At 42.8% G+C, this 19758-nt stretch overlaps 1 protein-coding gene across 4 annotated transcripts in view; it reads right to left on the bottom strand.

Annotated features, from left to right (window-relative positions):
* Positions 1 to 19758, bottom strand: part of PRKX (protein kinase X-linked) — a 118249-nt gene that overhangs the window by 4607 nt on the left and 93884 nt on the right. Inside the window, exons 6-10 of one of the 4 annotated variants that reach the window (XR_004055926.1) lie at positions 16142 to 16199; positions 5967 to 6044; positions 3050 to 3198; positions 2723 to 2947; positions 2080 to 2216 (exon numbers count right to left, since the gene is read on the bottom strand). Coding sequence is in view for 1 of the 4 variants with exons in the window: in XM_030926411.1 (XP_030782271.1) it covers positions 3073 to 3198; positions 5967 to 6044; positions 16142 to 16199 (262 nt within the window). In the remaining 3 variants the exon portion in view is untranslated. The remainder of the gene's footprint in view (positions 1 to 2079; positions 2217 to 2722; positions 2948 to 3049; positions 3199 to 5966; positions 6045 to 16141; positions 16200 to 19758) is intronic. The other 3 variants (XR_004055928.1, XR_004055927.1, XM_030926411.1) reach the window with 3 other exon arrangements.

Genomic DNA, 19758 nt, shown 5'->3' with positions numbered 1-19758 from the left:
GAGAGGCCAATAAAAAGGAAATGAAGAATGTTTCAAAGGTAAGGGGTTTTTTTTGGTTGGTTTGTTTGAGACGGAGTTTTGCTTTTGTTGCCCAGGCTGGTGCACAGTGGCGCAATCTCCATTCACTGCAACCTCTGCCTCCCGGGTTCAAGAGATTCTCCGGCCTCGGCCTCCCGAGTAGCTGGGATTACAGGCACCTGCCACCATGTCTGACTAATTTTTGCATTTTTGATAGAGACGGAGTTTCACCATGTTTGCCAGGCTGGTCTCGAATGCCTGACCTCCAGATGATCCATGCACCTCGGCCTCCCACAGTGCTGGGATTACAGGCGTGAGCCACCTTGCCCAGCCCTGTTTTCATTTTTGAGATACGGTCTAACTCTGCCATCCAGGCCAAAGTACAGGGACACAATCACAGCTCACTGCAGCCTCAACTTTCCAGGCCCAAGCGGACTCCCACCTCAGCCTCTAGAGTAGCTGGGACAACAGGTATGTACCACCACACCTGGCTAACTTTTTTATTTTTTGTAGACATGGAGTCTCACTATGTTGCCCAGGCTTGATCTCAAACTCCTGACCTCAAGTGAGCCTCCTACCTTGGCCTCCCAAAGTGCCGGGATTACAGGTAGGAGCCACCCCACCCAGCCTAAAGAATGTTGTATCATACGCTTATCCATAAATAGATAAATGTATCCACCGATACATGATGACCTGCACAAGAAAAATGGAATCCCCAATTCAACATGCTTCCTCAGAGAACCTCACAGCAAGACAGAAAATATTGTATTACAAAGTAAAATAAAAGACATAGTGAGTCAGTTCTCCTAAATTCCTCCTCCACATTTAGAAAGGCATGTGGGGTGATTCAAACAAAGATGAGCGGCTAAAGCACAGTTTCTAAGCTGCCCTCAAGTGCAGTGATTCATCGGAACTGGTGTCCTATTTACAGGAGAAGATTTGGCTTCATGAAGAACTATCTTCCTGCATAAAATTCCTGAACCTAATCGCTCGCTGCTGAAAACGCCAGGGATGTGTCTGGCATGCAAATTACTTGATAAAATTACTGAGACGGATTAAAATATTGCTTCTGGGTTGGGCACATTCATGCCTGCAATCCCAGCACTTTGGGAGGCCAAGGCGGGCGGACTGCCTGAGCTCAGAAGTTCAAGACCAGCCTGGCCAACATGGCTAAACCCATCTCTATTAAAAATAAAAAAAATTAGCCTGGTGTGGTAGCAGGCACCTGTAATCCCAGTTACTCGGGAGGCTGAGGCAGGAGAATCACTTGAATCCAGGAGGCAGAGGTTGCAGTGAGCTGAGCTCGTGCCACTGCACTCCAGCCTGGGCAACAGAGCAAGATTCCGTCTCACAAAGAAAAAAAAAAAAAAAAAATTCATTAAACAGAGCCCTGACCACCACTAGCCAAACTACATTAAAAATGATTCCACTTAGCAAAAATAATACTTACACATACTTTCTCAATAATGCATACCAGACTGAGAAAGGTTATTCCTATGTGTGGAATCCTTTTCAGGGACAGTAGGGGCAGCTGGGGACAGGATGTAAGGAAACTGTTCACTGATTATAAGACAAAAATCTATCCAATGGAAGCTTTTTGGTTCCTGAAGTAAATTTTACAACTGAGGGCTCTCTGTTAGAGAAAGGTTCTATTTTTGTGGCTTATCAATGGGTCCTTCATACTAAAGCAAACCAAGTCTTTACATCATTTTAAAGATTTCCTGGAGAGACATAATTTGTAAGATGTTATGGGCAAGTTAGCGAAAATGTAAGCCCCAGAGTAGACCAGAGAAACAAACACATTCAGGAACATCTTGTGATTTTTAAAACCCACAACTGGATTTCACAAGCATTTATGAAGTTGATAAAGTTACACACTCTCATGTTAATACAAACCAGTCACCACTGTAAAAGCGTTCATCACATACTGAGAGGTGAAGCCATGCCACGGAGACAGGTTATTTTCTCGAGGTCATAGCCACCTATTCCTCTATCATTTTGTTCTCTATTATTTTAATTTTTATCTAGTTTTCCTCTTGATACATCCATGGAAACACCCACCCAGGATGGAGGGCTCTCATTCACCCCGTCTTTCAGCAGGTTGGTTCCTCTCCCCAATCAGCAACTGTGACATTTGGTGTCTGTTTCAAATGGTGTTGGTTAGCCAACTGGCTTTCCACTTCACATAACTGGGAAGACTACAGGAAAATTATGGGAATGGAAATCAACATGGGAAAAACAAGCTATGTCAATGAGTAGACACATCACTGACAATATTTTGCTTCACTACTATTTTTCTTGCTCGTATGTTACAGGAAGAAAGATCTAATTGAAGTCATATAACCGAGCAATTTAGAATTGAGGAATAACTGAAAGCTCTTTTTAATCCATATTTAAAAACTAATAACAGACTTTCAAAGACTCAAGGAAATAACAGTCAAAACCCTTTTCCAGTCATCTTAAATTAAAGCTTAGCAAATTTCATGAGGGATTCTAAAAAATACTATTATTATTTAAAAAATAATAACACACTTTCAAAGGCTCAAAGAAGTAATAGACTCAAAATCCTTTTCCAGTCATCTTCAAAGCTTAGCAAATTTCCTATGAGGGTATGTTTCTTCTTATTATTTTTTAACCAAAGGGGACCTAAGAGACTTTTGAAAATACTTGTTAATTATTGTAAGGAAGCTCGCCTGTCACTCACGGTTTCTGGAACAGGGACCAGAAGAGCTGGGCTTCTCAAATGTTCAGGGACGCACAAACCACCCAGGGGTCTTATTTAGACGTGCAGGTTCTGAGGCAGAAGATGGATTCTGGACTGTGATGCTGATGCCTCCGACCACATGCTGACCTGGAGTCACAGGCATGGCTGTGTTTATGTCACTGACCCTTGGAATCATTCTCCTTTGCTCTGCTTCACCGCTGACCTCTGTGCGCGTGAGGTTAAGCCCCATTCAGTAAACGCAGCCTCACCTGGATGTGGGGTCGAGTCAGTCTCATTTTTTGGTAATTACTAAATATAAAGATATACCTTCCAGATGTGAGCTCCTGTCCTCAGAAATTCTTGAAGATTTCTAAATCCTTCTGCGGCACAGGCGTGGCTGTGTCCCAGTCATTCTCGGGGTAAGTTTCGAAGTTGGAAGTGTCGCCGTCGCCAGCTATCTTGGGCACGATGGGAGGCTGTGAGACGTGGTCGAAGCACAAAGGCATGGTTAGAAAGGAACAGGACGCTAGGATGCTGCACATAAATGAAAATGATTTGCAAAACACTAAAGCTGTCTTCCCTTCATTTATGAACACGGCAATCTCTGAATTAAAATATTGTGAATGAGGCTGGGTGTGGGAGCTCACGCCTGTAATCCCAACACTTTAAGAAGCTGAGGCAGGAGGGTTGCTTAAGTCTCAGAAGTTTGAGACCTGCCTGAGGAACACAGGGAGTCCCATCTCTACAAAAAACACAAAAAACAGCCAGGTGTGGTGCTATGTGCCTATAGTCTCAGCTACTCAGTAGGCTGAGGTGGGAGGACTGCTTGAGCCCAGGAGGTCGATACTCCAAGTGAGCCATGACTGCACCACTGCATTCCAGCCTGAATGACAGAGTGAGATCCTGTCTCAAAATATAGACATATTAAGTAAGCTATGGTACAGTCATGTGATGGAATACAAGGCAGTTTTTTTAAAATGAGGAAGCTGGCTGGGCACAGTGGCTCACGCCTGTAATCCCAGCACTTTGGGAGGCCGAGGAGAGTGGATCATTTGAGGTCATGAGTTCAAAACCAGCCTGGCCAGCATAGTGAAACCCCATCTCTTCCAAAAATACAAAAAAAAAAAAAAAAAAATTAGCTGGATGTGGTGGTGCACACCTGTAATCCCAGCTACTTGGGAGGCTGAGGCAGGAGAATCGCTTGAGTCCAAGAGGTGGAGGCTGCAGTGAGTCGAGATCACTCCACTGCACTACAGCCTGAGCCTGAGTGACAAAGTGAGACTCCATCTCAAAAAAAAAAAAGAAGAAGAAGCGTATCATCCCAGGCTCCAGCCCCAGAAACTCTGATCTGAGCTGAGGACTGGGACTAAGCATTTCTAAGCATTCTCCATTCTTTTGACTCTGAAGTGCAAAGGTGAAAACACTACCATTGAACACTCCGATCAGTAACATATGCAGTGCAGAGTGTGCACGAAAGCCAAGATATGGAATCAACCTCAGTGTCCACCAACAGATGAACGGATAAAGAAAATGTGGTCCATACACACAATGAAAAACAATTCAGCCATAAAAGGGAATGAAATCCTGTCATTTACAGCAACACGAACGGAATGGGAGATCATCATGTTAAGTAAACTAAGCCAGGCCAGGTGCGGCGGCTCACGCCTGTAATCCCAACACTTTGGGAGACCAAGGCTGGTGGATCACTTGAGGTTAGGAGATTGAGACCAGCCTGGCCAACATGATGAAACCCTGTTTCTAGTAAAAATATAAAAATTAGCCGGGCATCTGTAATCCCAGCTACTCAGGAGGCTGAGGCATGAGAATTACTTGAAGCCAGGAGGTGGAGGCTGCAGTGAGCAAGATCGTGCCACTGCACTCCAGCCTGGGCGACAGAGCAAGATGCTGTCTCAAAAAATAAATAATAAATAATAAACTAAGCTAGATGCAGAATGAGAAACACAGCATGTTCCCACTCATACGTGGAAGCTAAAAAAATTGATCTCATGAAGGTTGAGAGTAGAATGATGGTTACCAGAGGGTGGGAAGGGTGTGTGGGTGGGGGATGAAGACGAGATGAAGAAATATTGTATAAACATGTTAGATAAAAGGAGTAAGTCCCAGTGTTTGATAGCATAGTTGGGCGGCCAGAGTTAACAATATATTATATATTTCAGAATAGCTAGAAGGTTTGCAATACTCCCAACCCATAAAAATGATAAATGTTTGAGCTGATGGATACCCTGATTACCCTCGGTTGATCATTATACATTCTATGCATGTGTCAAAATATAACATGTACCCCCATAAATATGTACATGTGATAGTTATACTGCTTAGCAGCTGTGTAACGTTCCACACACTGCTTAACTTCTCGGAGGCACAGTCTCCTCATTTATAAAACGGATAAGTATTATATATTGAAAAAAATGCCAGTTTTTTTTTTTTTTTTTTTTTTTTTTTTTTGAGACAGGGTCTGGCTCTGTCACCCAGGCTGGAGTGCAGTGGCGTAATCTTGGCTCACTGCAACCTCTGCCTCCTGGTATCAAGCAATTCTTGTGCCTCGGCCTCCCAAGTAGCTGGTACTATAAGCGTACGCTACCATGGTCGGCTAATTTTTGTATTTTTTGTATAGATGGGATTTCACCATATTGCTCAGGGTAGTCTCAAACTCCTGGGTTCAAGTGATCTGCCTGAGTTGGCCTCTCAAAGTGCTGGAATTAGAGGCGTGAGCCACAGCACCCAGCCAAAAAGCCAGATGTTTAAAAATAGGCAGTTTGGCCAGAAATGTTCCAAAGAATATTCTCCATGTAATATACTACCATCACTGAACGATGACCATGGTGCTAGACACTCACTTATCTCTGTAATCCTGTTGACCGCTTTCCACTAAACAGGAAGGAGTGGGGTTCAGCAGTCACAGAGCTAGTCAGGAATCAGGCCAGGTCTCCTAAAATCTGCTTTAAAATCTGGGATAAGTGTCCATCCAGAGATGAATGGACGAAGAACATGTGGTATATGACTGGGTGTGGTGGCTCCTGCCTTCGCGGGAGCTAGGTAGCTGGTTAGCACTAAGACACTCACAGAGTGGGAAACTTGGCTTATGAAAGGTTTTAGACAAATAGTTGTATTATATAAATTAATTACATGTCAGCCATCAATAAAGAAGTCCCAGGATTCGAAGGCGGTCCCTGTTAACGGGAGAGCTCGGGCGTACTGAGTCACCCACTGATATGTGTTGTACCTTCAGTTTTCTCTGCGGAACAGCTTCCCAGTCCACAGAATGGAACCATCGATGGCGTTTCACATCATTTGCCCCGTTCTTCAAAAGAAACAACACGTGTCGTCAGTGTGTGGAATTTTGACAGGGCAGGAAAGAAAAATACCCCAAAGAATCTCTACATTCTTCTAGTATTGAAACAAACGGAAAAGTTTGCTGCATTGTGGATAACTGTGCCTGGAGGGTGAGCTGCTAGGAAAACCTGCAAGCAAAGCTGTTAGTGTTCTGTTTGCCCTTTTTTGTTGCAGAAACAAATCCAGTCATTCTGCTCCTGTGCAATGCGTTTGCATTCCAGACCAAAGACGAAAAAGATAAATACAATTCCATCTCTCGACATAAAATTGGACACCCAGTAATTTCCCAGTTTGTCTCCTGTTTTCATCTTGGCAAACTTATTCAGTATTTTACAGATATAGAAACTAGGGTTCACTGAAAGATGTTAATTTGCTTAGTAGGAACCAGCAAGTAAATAAGAAGACTGGGAACTCAAACCAAGGATGTCCAATTTAAGAGATCTTAGGAACGATATTGCATGGCCTGGCAATTAACAACGTGCATTCAAGTCGGCCTGCTTCATGCTCAAGGGTAGCACCAGGCATTGGCTGGCTCACACTGCGGCCATCACGACCTCGGAAATCCCTCCCAAGTGCTCATCCTTAAACCTCACTCTGCTTCCTTTTTTTATACTTGTAGTGATGTTGTTATCAATTAAATGTGGGACAGCAGAAGAAATACACATGTGGGTTCCATGAAACAGAAGTCAGTACATCTGAATTTAACACGTTTATCAGTTAGCATTTCTGTAGTTTTAAATTTCTTATCCTTAAAGAGGACTACATCCACGACTACATCTTCAAAAGGAAACAGTAATGTGAATTGTTTCTATTGCTTTCCCATCCAGTTGTTTTCACTTTTTCTTTTCTTATTGCAAAACAGGTATTTTTGATCTATAGCTAAGTCAGGCAACAAATAATAGCTGTTGGGTTTTACCTTCAGCAATGTTGTGAATAAGAGTAAATAAGAGTGCTGTGAATAAAATAAGAGAATAAAATAAAATAAATTTTATCCATCAGATAAAATTCTAATTTGGATACTAAAGGATGTGTGTGTCTGTATATACTCACATGCATACACAGTAATATATACACACACATACATTTATATATACACACACATATTGATATATACACATACTTATATACATACACACGTTAATATATACACATGCATGTATATATACACATATACACATATACACGTTAATATATACACATATATACACATGCATACACGTTAATATATACACATATATTTATATATACGCATACACACATTAATATATACACATACTTATATACATACACGTTAATATATACACATATATTTATATATACACATACTTATACACATACACATTAATATACATATATACACATATACACACACACGTTAACATATACACATATTTATATATACACATACACATGTTAATATATACACACATACATTTATATATACACATACTTATATACATACACACATTAGCATATACATATATACACATACTTATATACACACACGTTAATATATACACATATACATATGTACTTTACAAACTTTTTATGTAGAGTATAAAGTATATGTATATACTGAGATTTACATTAGTATCCAAACTAGTGTGTGTGTGTGTGTGTGTGTGTGTGTGTGTGTGTGTTATAAAGTGTGTGTGGGGGGTGGAAGCAGTGTCTCACATTTATATTCCAGCACTTTGGGAGGCCAAGACAGGAGGATTGCTTGATCCCAGGAGTTTGAGACTAACCTGGGCAACAAAGTGAGACCTGGTCTCTACAAAAAAAATATAAAAAACTAGCCAGCCATGGTGATACATGCATATATAGTCCCAGCTGCTCGGGAGGCTGAGGTGGGAGGATCACTTGAGTCCAGGAGGTCAAGGCTGCAGTGAGCTGTGATCACACCACTGCACTCCAGCCTGGATGACAGAGCAAGACCCTGTCTTGAAAAAATAAAAATAAAAGAAGTGTGTGTGTGGGTGTGTGTCTACAGTCATGAGCCTCAATGATGCTTCAGTCAACAATGGATGACATATACAGTGGTGCTCCCATAAGATTATAACGATCTTAAAAACTCCTATCCCCTAGTGACATCACAGCCATTGTAACCACAGGACAGCACATCCCTCCTGTTGCACTGCCAGCCTTATAACAGTCTAACACGTATGTTATCTGCAGCACCTAATAGTTGGTAATGATATTAATGACTATGGCCCTGGTTTATCTATTTACTATACTCTACATTTTTGGCGGGGAGGTGCAGTGGCCAGAGTCTCACTCTGTCATCCAGGCTGGAGTGCAGTGGCGCCATCTCGGCTCACTGCAACCTCCACCTACCGGGTTCAAGCAATTCTCATGCCTCAGTCTCCCGAGTAGCGGGGACTACAGGCGCACACCACCACGCCTGGCCAATTGTTGTATGTTATGTAGAGATGGGTCTCACTGTTGTTGCCTGGGCTGGTCTGGAACTCTTGGGCTCAAGCAGTCCTCCTGCCTTGGCCTCCCAAAGTGCTGGGATTACAGGAGTGAGCCACTCACTGCGCGCAGCCTATACTCTTTTGATTGTTACCATTTAGTGTGCTCCTTCGCCTTCTGTTAAAAAGTTAAGTGTGAAGCAGCCTCAGGCAGGTCCCTTGGGAGGGATTCTCAAAGGCGTTGTGACCATGTGTGTTACTGCTTCTGAAGACTTTGCACTGCTGCCGCGTGTGGACGAGGAAGACAGGGAGGCCGGGCATCCTGACCCTGTGCAGGCTTACACTAATGTGTGTGGATCTTAGTTTTGAACAAAAATATTTAAAAAGCAAAAAAGGGAAAATAGTTTATAGAAGAAAGAGAATATTGGTGTACAGCTGCATAATACGCTTGTGTTTTAGGCTAAGTATTATTAGCAAAAGAATCGAAACGTTAAAACGACATTTAAAAAGTTTACAGAATAAAAAAGTTACAGTCCGCTAAGGTTAATTCCTTAGTGAAGAATGAATCTTGTTAAAATGAACTGAGTGCAGCCTAAGTGTACAGCGTTGATGAGGCCTTCGTCGGTGCACAGGAATGTCCTGGCCTTCACACCCACTCACACCTCCCTCCCTCACTCACCCAGAGCAACATGCAGTTCTGTGAGCTCCACTCACGCTGAGTGCCTTATACAGGCGCGCCAGTTTTCAGGTTTTGTGCTGTATTTTTACTGTCCCTTGTCTAAGCTTAGGGATGCTTAGATGCACACATGCTGACCATTCCTTGTGTTACTCAGCACAGCCACATACCATCTACATTTGTAGCCCAGGAGCAAAAGAATCTGCCATATACCCTTGGTGTGTCAGAGGCTGGGCCAGCCAGGTTTGTGCGAGTCCACTCTATGCATGCACAAAGACAAAATCACCTAACCACACATTTCTCAGAGGACATCTCCATCATTAAGTGGCATGTGACTGCAGTTACTTAAAGCTCCCACTCTTTTTGTTTTGTTTTGTTTTTTGTTTTTTTGAGCCGGAGTTTTGCTCTGTTTCCCAGACTGGAGTGCAGTGGTGCGATCTCAGCTCACTGCAACCTCCACCTCCCAGCTTCAAGCGATTCTCCTGCCTCAGCCTCCCAAGTAGCTGGAATTACTGGGATGGTTCACCACGTCCAGCTGTGTATTTTTAGTAGAGACAGGGTTTCTCCATGTTGGTCAGGCTGGTCTCGAACTCCCGACCTCAGGTGATTCGCCTGCCTCGGCCTCCCAAAGTGCTGGGATTACAAGCATGAGCCACCACGCCTGGCCAAAGTTCCCACTCTTAAAACATACATTTCATTCCTTTGACTTCTTGTATGGGTTCCATATAAAGTGCATAAAAATGCAATGTGTCTGTAGAGAGATATACGTACTTTGTATTATATCTATATACCTATATTATATATTTATATACAGCCATATATTGATACATAGCTATATAGCTATATTATACATATTTACATATACATTATTTGCATATATTTCTAAATATATATAGATTTATATACATTTATGTATTTCCAAATAGCTATGCTATATATTTTATATAAACATTATATATAATTTATAGATAAATCTGTATATATAATTATCTATTTATATAAGATAGACAAATCTATATTCCTTTGACTTTTTTGTCTGCTAGTTTGTATATAAAGTATATAAAAATGCAATGTCTCTGTAGCGAGATATACACACTTTATATGTACATACCTATATTATATATTTATTACATTATATATAGCTATATATTGATACCTACAGATCTATATTATACAGATTTACATATACATATATTTATATATTTCTAAATATATAGCTATATTTTATTTATATATTGCTAAATATATACTATATATGGATATTTATAAATATATGTAATTTATAAATATATATATCTCTATACTTATCTATTTACATGATATATAGATAAATATATTCCTTTGAGTTTTTTGTACGCTAGCTTGTACATAAAGTGTATAAAAATTCAATGTGTCTGGCTAGTCGCAGTGGCTCATGCCTACAATCCCAGCACTTTGGGAGGCCAAGGTGGGCAGATCACTTGAGGTCAGGACTTTGAGATCAGCCTGGCCAACATGGTGAAACCCCATCTCTATGAAAAAAAATTACAAAAATTAGCTGGGTGTGGTGGCAAGTGCATGTAATTCCAGCTACTCGGGAGGCTGAGGCAGGAGAATCGCTTGATCCTGGGAGGTGGAAGTTGCAGTGAGCCAAGATCGCATCACTGCACTCCAGCCTGGGAGACAGAGTAAGACTCCATCTCAAAAAAAAATGCAATATATCTATATATAGGTATACACACTTTATATTATTATTATTATTTGTTTAATTTGAGATGGAGTTGAGCTCTTGTTGCCCAGGCTGGAGTGCAATGGTGTGGTCTCGGCTCACTGCAACCTCTGCCTCCCGGATTCAAGCAATTCTCCTGTCTCAGCCTCCCAAGTAGCCGGGATTACAGGCACCCACAACCACACTCGGCTAATTTTTGTATTTTTAGTAAAGACGGGGTTTCACCATGTTGGCCAGGCTGGTCTCAAACTCCTGACCTCAGGTGATCGGCCTGCCTCCCTGCCAAAGTGTTGGGATTACAGGCGTGAGCCACCGCGCCCAGCATCACACTTTATATTATATCTACATACCTATATTATATAGCTATATATTTATATGTATATATCTTTATTATATAGATTTTTACGTTATTTATTTCTAAATATATATGTGTATTTCTAAGTATCTACATATACTATATATTTATATAGATATATATCAATATTACATAAAATATAATCTATCTACATATACGTACAATTATCTATTTATATAATGTATATATAAATCTGTATTCCTTTGACCTTTTTTATGCTGGTCTGTATATAAAGTATATAAAAATGCAATGTGTGTAGATAGATACGCATACTTTATATTATATAAATAAATTTGTATATAAATCTCTATATATTTTATATTATATCTATAAAGTGTGTATGCAGCTGCATGTGCATGTATTTTAAAAAAAGGAACATGCTGGGGATTTTCCAAGCGTGAAGGGCACAGGGGTGTCCACAGAGGATGAAGGAGTTCAACAGAACGGATGTGGTTCCAGAAGAAGAAGGGAAGACCCCCAAATGAAGAGGTGCCAAGCGAAGAGAGAAGAACAGCAAGGTGCGATGGTGACAGGTACGGCAGCAGGTGGCTCATCCATCCTGGCTGCATGAGGGTTCACGCGGAAGACCACGGAATCATCAGATGAGAAGCACGGGATGAGAAGAATCTGGAAAGTTCTTAACCAAGTTAAGGCCCTGGGGCTCCAGGCTATGAATGACAGACCCTTCTTCCTAGGGAAGAGGAGGGATTGTGGGGAAAGTCAGTGGCGGGAAGGCCACTGGGAGCTATGACAACTGCCTGGGAATGCAGTGATACACGTAGGCTGAGGATGGCAGTGCAGCAGAGGATGGAGAGGCGGTCAGAGTGGGAAAAAGAGTAAGTGTCCCTCTCCAGGGCAGCCACAGACCAGGGGCTACCCAGGAGCATACTTCCATTTTAATCAGACACTTTCATCCCTGACAAACTAAAAATAGAACTACAAGAGGCTCAAGCAATCCCACTACTGGATATATACCCAAAGGAAAAAAAAATGAGTGTATCAAAGAGATCTGTGCACCCCCATGCTCACTGCACCACGATTCACACCACCAAGATAGGGAATCAACCTATGTGCTCATCAAGAGGGGAGTGGATAAAGAAAACATGTTATATGTACACCATGGAGTACTATTCAGCCAGGAAAAGGAGGGAAATCCGGTCATTTCCAAAAACATGCATCAACCTGGAAGATACTATATTAAGAGAAATAAGGTCCAGGCATGGTGGCTCACGCCTGTAATTCCAGCACTTCGGAAGGCTGAGGCAGATAGATCACTTGAGGTCAGGAGTTCACGACCAGCCTGGCCAACGTAGTGCAACCCCGTCTGTACCCAAAAATACAAAAATTAGCTGAGCATGGTGGCGGGCACCTGCAATCCCAACTACTTGGGAGGCTGATGCAGGAGAATCTCTTGAACCCGGGAGGTGGAGGTTGCAGTAAGCAGAGATTGTGCCACTGTACTCCAGCCTGGGCAATACAGCAAGGCTCTGTCTCAAAAAAAAAAAAAAAAAGAGAGAGAGAGAGAGAGAAATAAGCCAGGTAGAGATAGACAAATACCACCTAATCTCACTTACATGGGAAATCTAAAAAAGTTGAATTCATAGAAGCAGAGAGTAGAATGGTGGATACCAGGGGCTGGGAAAGGGCTGAGATGGGAAGTCATTGGTCAAAACAGACAAAGAGTGAGACAGGAGGAACAAGTTCGGTCAGTCGCTTGCACAGCTCGGTGACTATAACGTTGCACAGCTTGGTGACTATAACTAATGATGTACTCTCAAGAATCTCTAGAAGAGTAGATCTTGCCGGGTGCAGTGGCTCCTGCCTATAATCCTAGCACTTTGTGAGGCTGAGGCGGGCAGATCACTTGAGCTCAGGAGTTCGAGACCAGCCTGGGCAACACATCAAGACCCCATCTCTTAAAAACAATTTTTTTCAGAATAGATCTTAAGTGTTCTCACCACAAATAAATGGTAATTATGTGAGGTAATGCACACGTTAATGAACTCAATGGACCGATTCCACAATGGGTGCATATTTCAAAACTTCATGTTGTACATGATAAATAAAACCATTTTCATGTGTTAATAAAAAAAAAAAAAAAAGTGTTTTCTTGAGTTTCTTTCCGTTTATCTCCATGTCAGGAAGCTTGAACTAGACTTTAAGACCTAGTTTGAGAGTTCATGAGCTTTTCCCCAATTCCTTTGATTGGGAAACTTGTTCTTCCTCCTCGGAAGGTACCTATAACGGTCACTATGCCATTCCCAGCAGATTCTAGATATGGGTCATCTGTAATTCCCTGCAGTCCCAGCAAGAGACCCAGCTCTTTTCCAAATGGCTGTGGCATTAACACAGGACCCATCCACTTTAACGAAGAGCCGTGGCACAGATGAATCCACACCGTGCAACCTGGCTGGACAGGCTCCTTGGAGACCTGAAGGTATTGGCCCCTGTCTAAAAATAATGTAAAGGACAGAAGCTTGACTACAGTTACCGGGTGAATAATGTCCCTCAAAAAGATATGTGCATGTCCTATCCCCCAGTGCCTGTGAATATCACTTAATTTGGAAACAGGGTCTTTGCAGATGTAACTAAATTAAGGTTCTTTTTTTTTTTTTTTTTTTGAGACGGAGTCTCGCTCTATTGCCCAGGCTGGAGTGCAGTGGCTGGATCTCAGCTCACTGCAAGCTCCGCCTCCCGGGTTTATGCCATTCTCCTGCCTCAGCCTCCCGAGTAGCTGGGACTACAGGCCCCCGCCACCTCGCCCGGCTATAAATTAAGGTTCTTGAGATGACATCATCCTGGAGTAGGGTGGGCCCTAAATCCAGTGACAGGTGTCCTCATAAGAGACAGAAGAGGAGACACAAACACAGAGGAGAAGGCCATGTGAAAATGGAAGTAGAGACTGCAGTGATGCAGCCACAAGCCTAGGGATGCCTAGAGCCCCCAGGAGCTGGGAGAGGCAGGAAGGATCCCCCCTAGAGCCTCTGGCAGGAAGTAGACACAATTATCACACATTGGGCAGTGGCCCCCAAAATATATGCCCATGTCCTGACTCCCAGTACCTGGGAATGGAACCCTACATGCAAAGAGGGTCTTTGTAAATGTAATTAAGGGAAGGCTCTTGAGAAGAGATAATCCTGCATTAGGGTGACCCGAAACCCAATGACAGGCATCTTTCTGAGAGACAGAAGAGGAGACACAGACACAGAGGAGAAGGTCACGTGAAGAAAAAGACAGAGACTAGAGTGATGCGACCACAAGCCCAGGGATGCCTGGAGCACCCAGGGGCTGGGAGAGGCAGGAAGGATCCTCCCCTAGAGCCTCTGGAGGCCTGAGACACCTTGATCTCAGACTCCTGGTCTCCAGGATGGGGAGAGCATAAACTCCTGTTAAGCCCCTAGTTTGTGGTCCATTGTTACGGTAGCCACTGGAGACTCCTAAACCACACAGAGGGCCCCAAGAGAGCCAAGTGGTTCAAGCCTCACATCCTGGTGTACTGTGTCTCTCCAGACTATAATTTACAGGGTCAAGACATATATAGAAGTTCCTCCACGTATAAGTCCCTCCAAGGTTGTCCAGAGCTAGAAGCAGCCAACAAAAAGTTCACGAATTCTATCAAATTCAGGGATGCCAAAACTTGCATATAAGGTATGATACTACTTACAGAACAGTCTGTTTGTCAATTATGCATTTGCCTCCACACAAAAAGTTTGTGGAAATCATACCTGATGCACAACTTTTAAAATCATCACTTGCGCACAAAAAACATATACTCCCATGTCCATGGCTGAATTATTCACAAAAGCCAAAAGGTGGAAACAGCCCAGGTGTCCATCCATGGATGAATGGATAAACAAAACAAGGTCTGCCCACACAATCGAATACTATGTGGTCATGAAAGGGAAGGAAGCTCTGACACAGGCTATAGCCTGGATGAACCTTGAAGACATCATGCTCAGAGAAAGAAGTCAGACGCAAAAGCTTACATTTTGTACAATTCCATTTTTAGCAGGGCCATTTTTAGCAGAGCCCAGAATACCAAACCCTACAGAGAAAGTCAGTAGATTAGTGGCTGCTTAGGGTCGGGGTCCCCAACCCCTGAGCCACAAACTGGTAGTGGTCCATGGCCTATGAGGAACCAAAATGGGCCACACAGCAGGAGGTGAGCAGCAGGCAGGTGAGCAAAGCTTCACCTGTATTGACGGCTGCTCCCCATGGATGGCGTTAGCCCCTGAGCTCCGCCTCCTGTCAGATCAGCGGTGGCATTAGATTCTCATAGGAGCACACACCCTGTTGTGAACTGCGCATGTGAGGGATTTAGGTTGTGTGGTCTGTGGAAAAATTGTCTTCCACAAAACTGGCCCCTGGTGCCAAAAAGGTTGGGGACCGCTGGCTTAGGGCAAGAGAGGATGAAAGAATAGCAGCACAGTGATAGCTGAAGGGTTTCTTTTTTGAGCTGATGAAAATGTTCTAAGATGAACCATGGGGGTGGCTGTATATAATCGTGTGTATACTAAAAGCTACTGAATTGCACATTTTAGATGGGTAAATTGCACGGCGTGTGAGTTCACTCTCTGTAAAGCTGTTTAAAAAATAAAATAAATAAGTAAACAAAATAATGAGTAATAACTTATAAATTGTTATTGCTCTATTACCTTGCTTGAGGGGAGGGGAGATACAGTGTAGACCCAGTTTGATGTTGTGTGCCCAGAAACTCAGATTTGATAGATCTTTCCTGGCAGTTTCAAGTAAAATAAATAAATAAATAAATAAATAAAGCACCAGATTTGAAATTTGGGCAGTGATTAAATCCGACCACTAAACCTTGGTTTATATCTGCACATGTCAATATGGGTGTCAGACGGCAGACACGCACATCGGGTACCACTGAATACCTATGGGATCAAATACTGACCTTCATGTTTCCTAATCGCCTTGTTCGGTCAACCACGAGCAGTTTCTTAATGAGGTCTCTGTGTAGGGGAAGGAGACAAAAAAAAAAAGAAAAAGTGCACAGATTATATATCCACATCAGCAAACGCAGCACGGCAACAGAGGTAAGGCCTACCCACTCCGAGGACCACGGTTTCATCTCCATTTTAGCAAAACATTTTCTACTGCTTATTTCCTACCATCACCGGCTCTTAAATAACCTATGCAAGGCTGGGTTGCCCCCTGCACAGCTGAAGCTAAGGGAAGGGGGTTGATTACATCTTGTAAAGAAACTACCCCTTTGAGTAGAAAAGGGTGAAATTTGTATGTGCCTGCAGGGAGGATCCAGACATTTAACATAAACATGCCTGTCAGGCTGTCCCTGCAAAATAGAAGACATCTGCTTTCACCAACATCAACAGTCACGCGCTGCCCTGGGGGTCTGCTTATTGATGGGATTCCTGTTGTAAAAGGCTGGCTTTCCCATAAGCACACACATTAGGATGAGTCTCCTAAGTCTGCTTCTTCACTTGTAATCTTCCTTTTTAAATAACAGACCATGTCAGAAATACAGCAAGCCGGGAGGCTGGGCACAATGGCTCACACCTATAACCCCAGCACTTTGGGAGGCCAAGGCGTGTGGATCACTTGACATCAGGAGTTTCAGACCAGCCTGGCCAACATGGTGAAACCCCATCTCTACAAAAAAAAAAAAAAAAAAAAAAAAAAACTTTAGCTGGGCATGCTGGCACATGACTGTGGTCCCAGCTACCTGGGAGGCTGAGGCACAAGAACTGCTTGAACACAGGAGGTAAAGGTTGCAGTGAGCTGAGACTGAGCCACTGCACTCCAGCCTGGGTGACAGAGCTACACTCAGTCTCAAAACAAACAAACAACAACAACAGAAACAACAGCAAGCTGGTTCAATGAGGATGGGTAGTTGGAGATGATGTTGAAGACTTCCAGTAGATTAGGTGAGTTTTAAGATGCATATTTATGGAAGTGGAAATAATCATGTGTGTCTGCATGTACACATATAATACACAGAGTATATTATGTATAATAATATACATAACATGAAATAATAATATAATATATTGAAGTCCCCCCCAAACAATCCAATCCCCACGACCCCGGTGTAAGCATCTAGGCTTTCCTGGCATAAACTACGTCCCAGGGAAAGTAGCACAAACTTGGACTGGGCCACTCCCAGGTTCGGTGACGGACTGCGGAGACGCCGACAAGCAAGGTGACGTCCCAGGGTCAGACTCCACCATCTAGACTGTGAAACTCGCCAGTCCTGTCTGATCGGAAATTTAAGCAGAGTTTCCTGCCACCATGCTTTCTGAATTACAATGGGATGCTTGTCAGACTTCACTGCTTCTTTGCCTCAGAGTAAACCTCAGAGACCATCTGTCCGCCCACCTAAGGCTGGGATTTTGTATCCATCCTGCAAGGCTGAAAAGCTTTGAGCAGGGTGGGGAATACAAAACATCACCGAAAAGTTACAAACCTTTCCACTACTTAGTGAGTTTCTCCTTCATTATTTTGACATGCTCCCCTCTGCCAAATAAAAATCAAGGTCATCAAATGCTATACCCCCAAAACATTCCCAAATAAATGTGGGGCTTTTTCCCCATAGGATTTACACCACTGCCTGCCCCCTTACCACACACACTTAAACTTAAAGCTCACTAGAGTGGGATTATACAAAAAGTTTATTTATGCTTTTATATTTTAAATAAACCTGTTTTCTTATAATCCCAGTCCAATCAGCTTTAAGTGTGTACACTAATGGGGCAGGCAGTGGTGTAAATTATAGTGGGAAAAAAAGTCCTATGTTTATTTCAGAATGTTTTGGTGATCACCTTGATAAATTTCAATTTGTGTGTGTGTGTGTGTGTGTGTGTGTGTGTGTGTGTCTGGCATGTAAGAAAACAAAGTGATGACCTTGAATTTTTTTAAAAATTTTTTTGGTGTTTCGCATGTAAGAAAATGAAGATTTATTTAAAATACAGGGCACAGTGGCTTGTAATCCCAGCTATGCAGGGGGTTGAAGTGGGAAGATCACTTGAGACCAAGAGTTGGAGACCAGCATGGGCAACATAGTAAGGACCCCGTCTCTACAAAAAATCAAAACATTGGCCAGGCATGGTGGTGCAAGACTGTAGCACCAGTTACTCGGGAGGCTGAGGTGGGAGCATCATTTGAGCCCAGGACATAGAGGCTGAAGTGAGCTATGATTGTGCCACTGCACTCTAGCCTGGGTGACAGAGCAAGACATCCAACTCTTAAAAAAAAACAAAAAAAAGTAAAATACCAAAGCAAACTCTTATAAAGCAGAGTCTAGAAAGTAAAGAGTGTGGCTGTGAAGGGGACCCCGAAGACACAAAGCCCTATAAAGGAACAACAGAAGTGTCCACAGCTGGAGATGGGTCCCTTGACCCCAGGATAAGCGACACATCTGCCGGCACTCTTTTGATGCACTAGAGCCAAAATTCTAAATTTTATTTATGATTCTGGCACCAGCTGGCTCCTCTCAGATGCAGGCACTTTCAGGCACGAAAAACACACTGGCAGATAATGCCTCTACTGAACTGGCGACCAGTCCCAAAGCTGTGTTTGGGTGCTTTCTTTTCAACGATATTTCTTTCTATAAGGAATGTCAATCCTGACATGCCATTTGCCCAGGCGACATGTTTACCCGGTCAAATGATAAAAGTTGCAGGAACCAACATATGACTTTAAAAAGCTGAGAATCAAAATTCTAGCATCATGGACAACCAGGAACAGTGATTTGGATAAGAAAATGCATGATTAAGGCCAGGTGCAGTGGCTCACGCCTGTAATCCCCACACTTGGGGAGGACAAGGCAGGAGGATCAGCTGAGCCCAGGAGTTCAAAAGCAGCCGAGGCAATGCAGCAAGACCCCCATAGCCATCTCTACCAAAAAAAAAGGAAAGATATGAGTCATTGAGGTCTTACTTCTCAGTCAATTTGAGAAGATTTAACAAATAATGGGAAGAAATGAAGTTTTACTCAACGACCACTGTTCCTGCTCTTGGTAGACCCACACTGGGTATGTAAAGAGACAGGGACATTGTGGGGAACACTGGAAGGGACTGGGAGCTACATAAAGAGAGGTATGTTAGTTCAGACAGTACCAAGATGGTCACTGCTGGTTCCCTACTCTCCAGGAGAGAAAGAAGGAAAAGTGGCAAGAGACCAGACTTTGATTATGCTTCTGGTGTGTTCTATTTTTGCAATTCCTTTTTTTGTTTGTTTGTTTCCACAGGACACTGGAAACCTCTCTCCCTCTCCCTACCCCCCTTAAATATATATATATAAATATATATATATATGATTATTTTTTAAATTTTTTTTTTTTTCTTTTTTTGAGAGGGTCTCACTCTTTCACCCAGTCTGGAGTGTAGCAGTGCAATCACAGGTCACTGCAGCCTCGACTTCGTGGGCTCAATCAGTCCTCCCATCTCAGCCTCCCTAGTAGCTGGGACTACAGGCACATGCTGCCACGCCCAGCTAATTTTTTAATTTTTTGTAGACATGGGGTCTTGCTACATTGTCCAGGCTGGCCTCAAA

This window comes from Rhinopithecus roxellana, unplaced genomic scaffold, assembly GCF_007565055.1.
Source record: "Rhinopithecus roxellana isolate Shanxi Qingling unplaced genomic scaffold, ASM756505v1 contig2858, whole genome shotgun sequence".
In the NCBI taxonomy this organism is placed as follows: domain Eukaryota; kingdom Metazoa; phylum Chordata; class Mammalia; order Primates; family Cercopithecidae; genus Rhinopithecus; species Rhinopithecus roxellana.
This window is presented reverse-complemented; position numbering and strand designations above follow the sequence as displayed.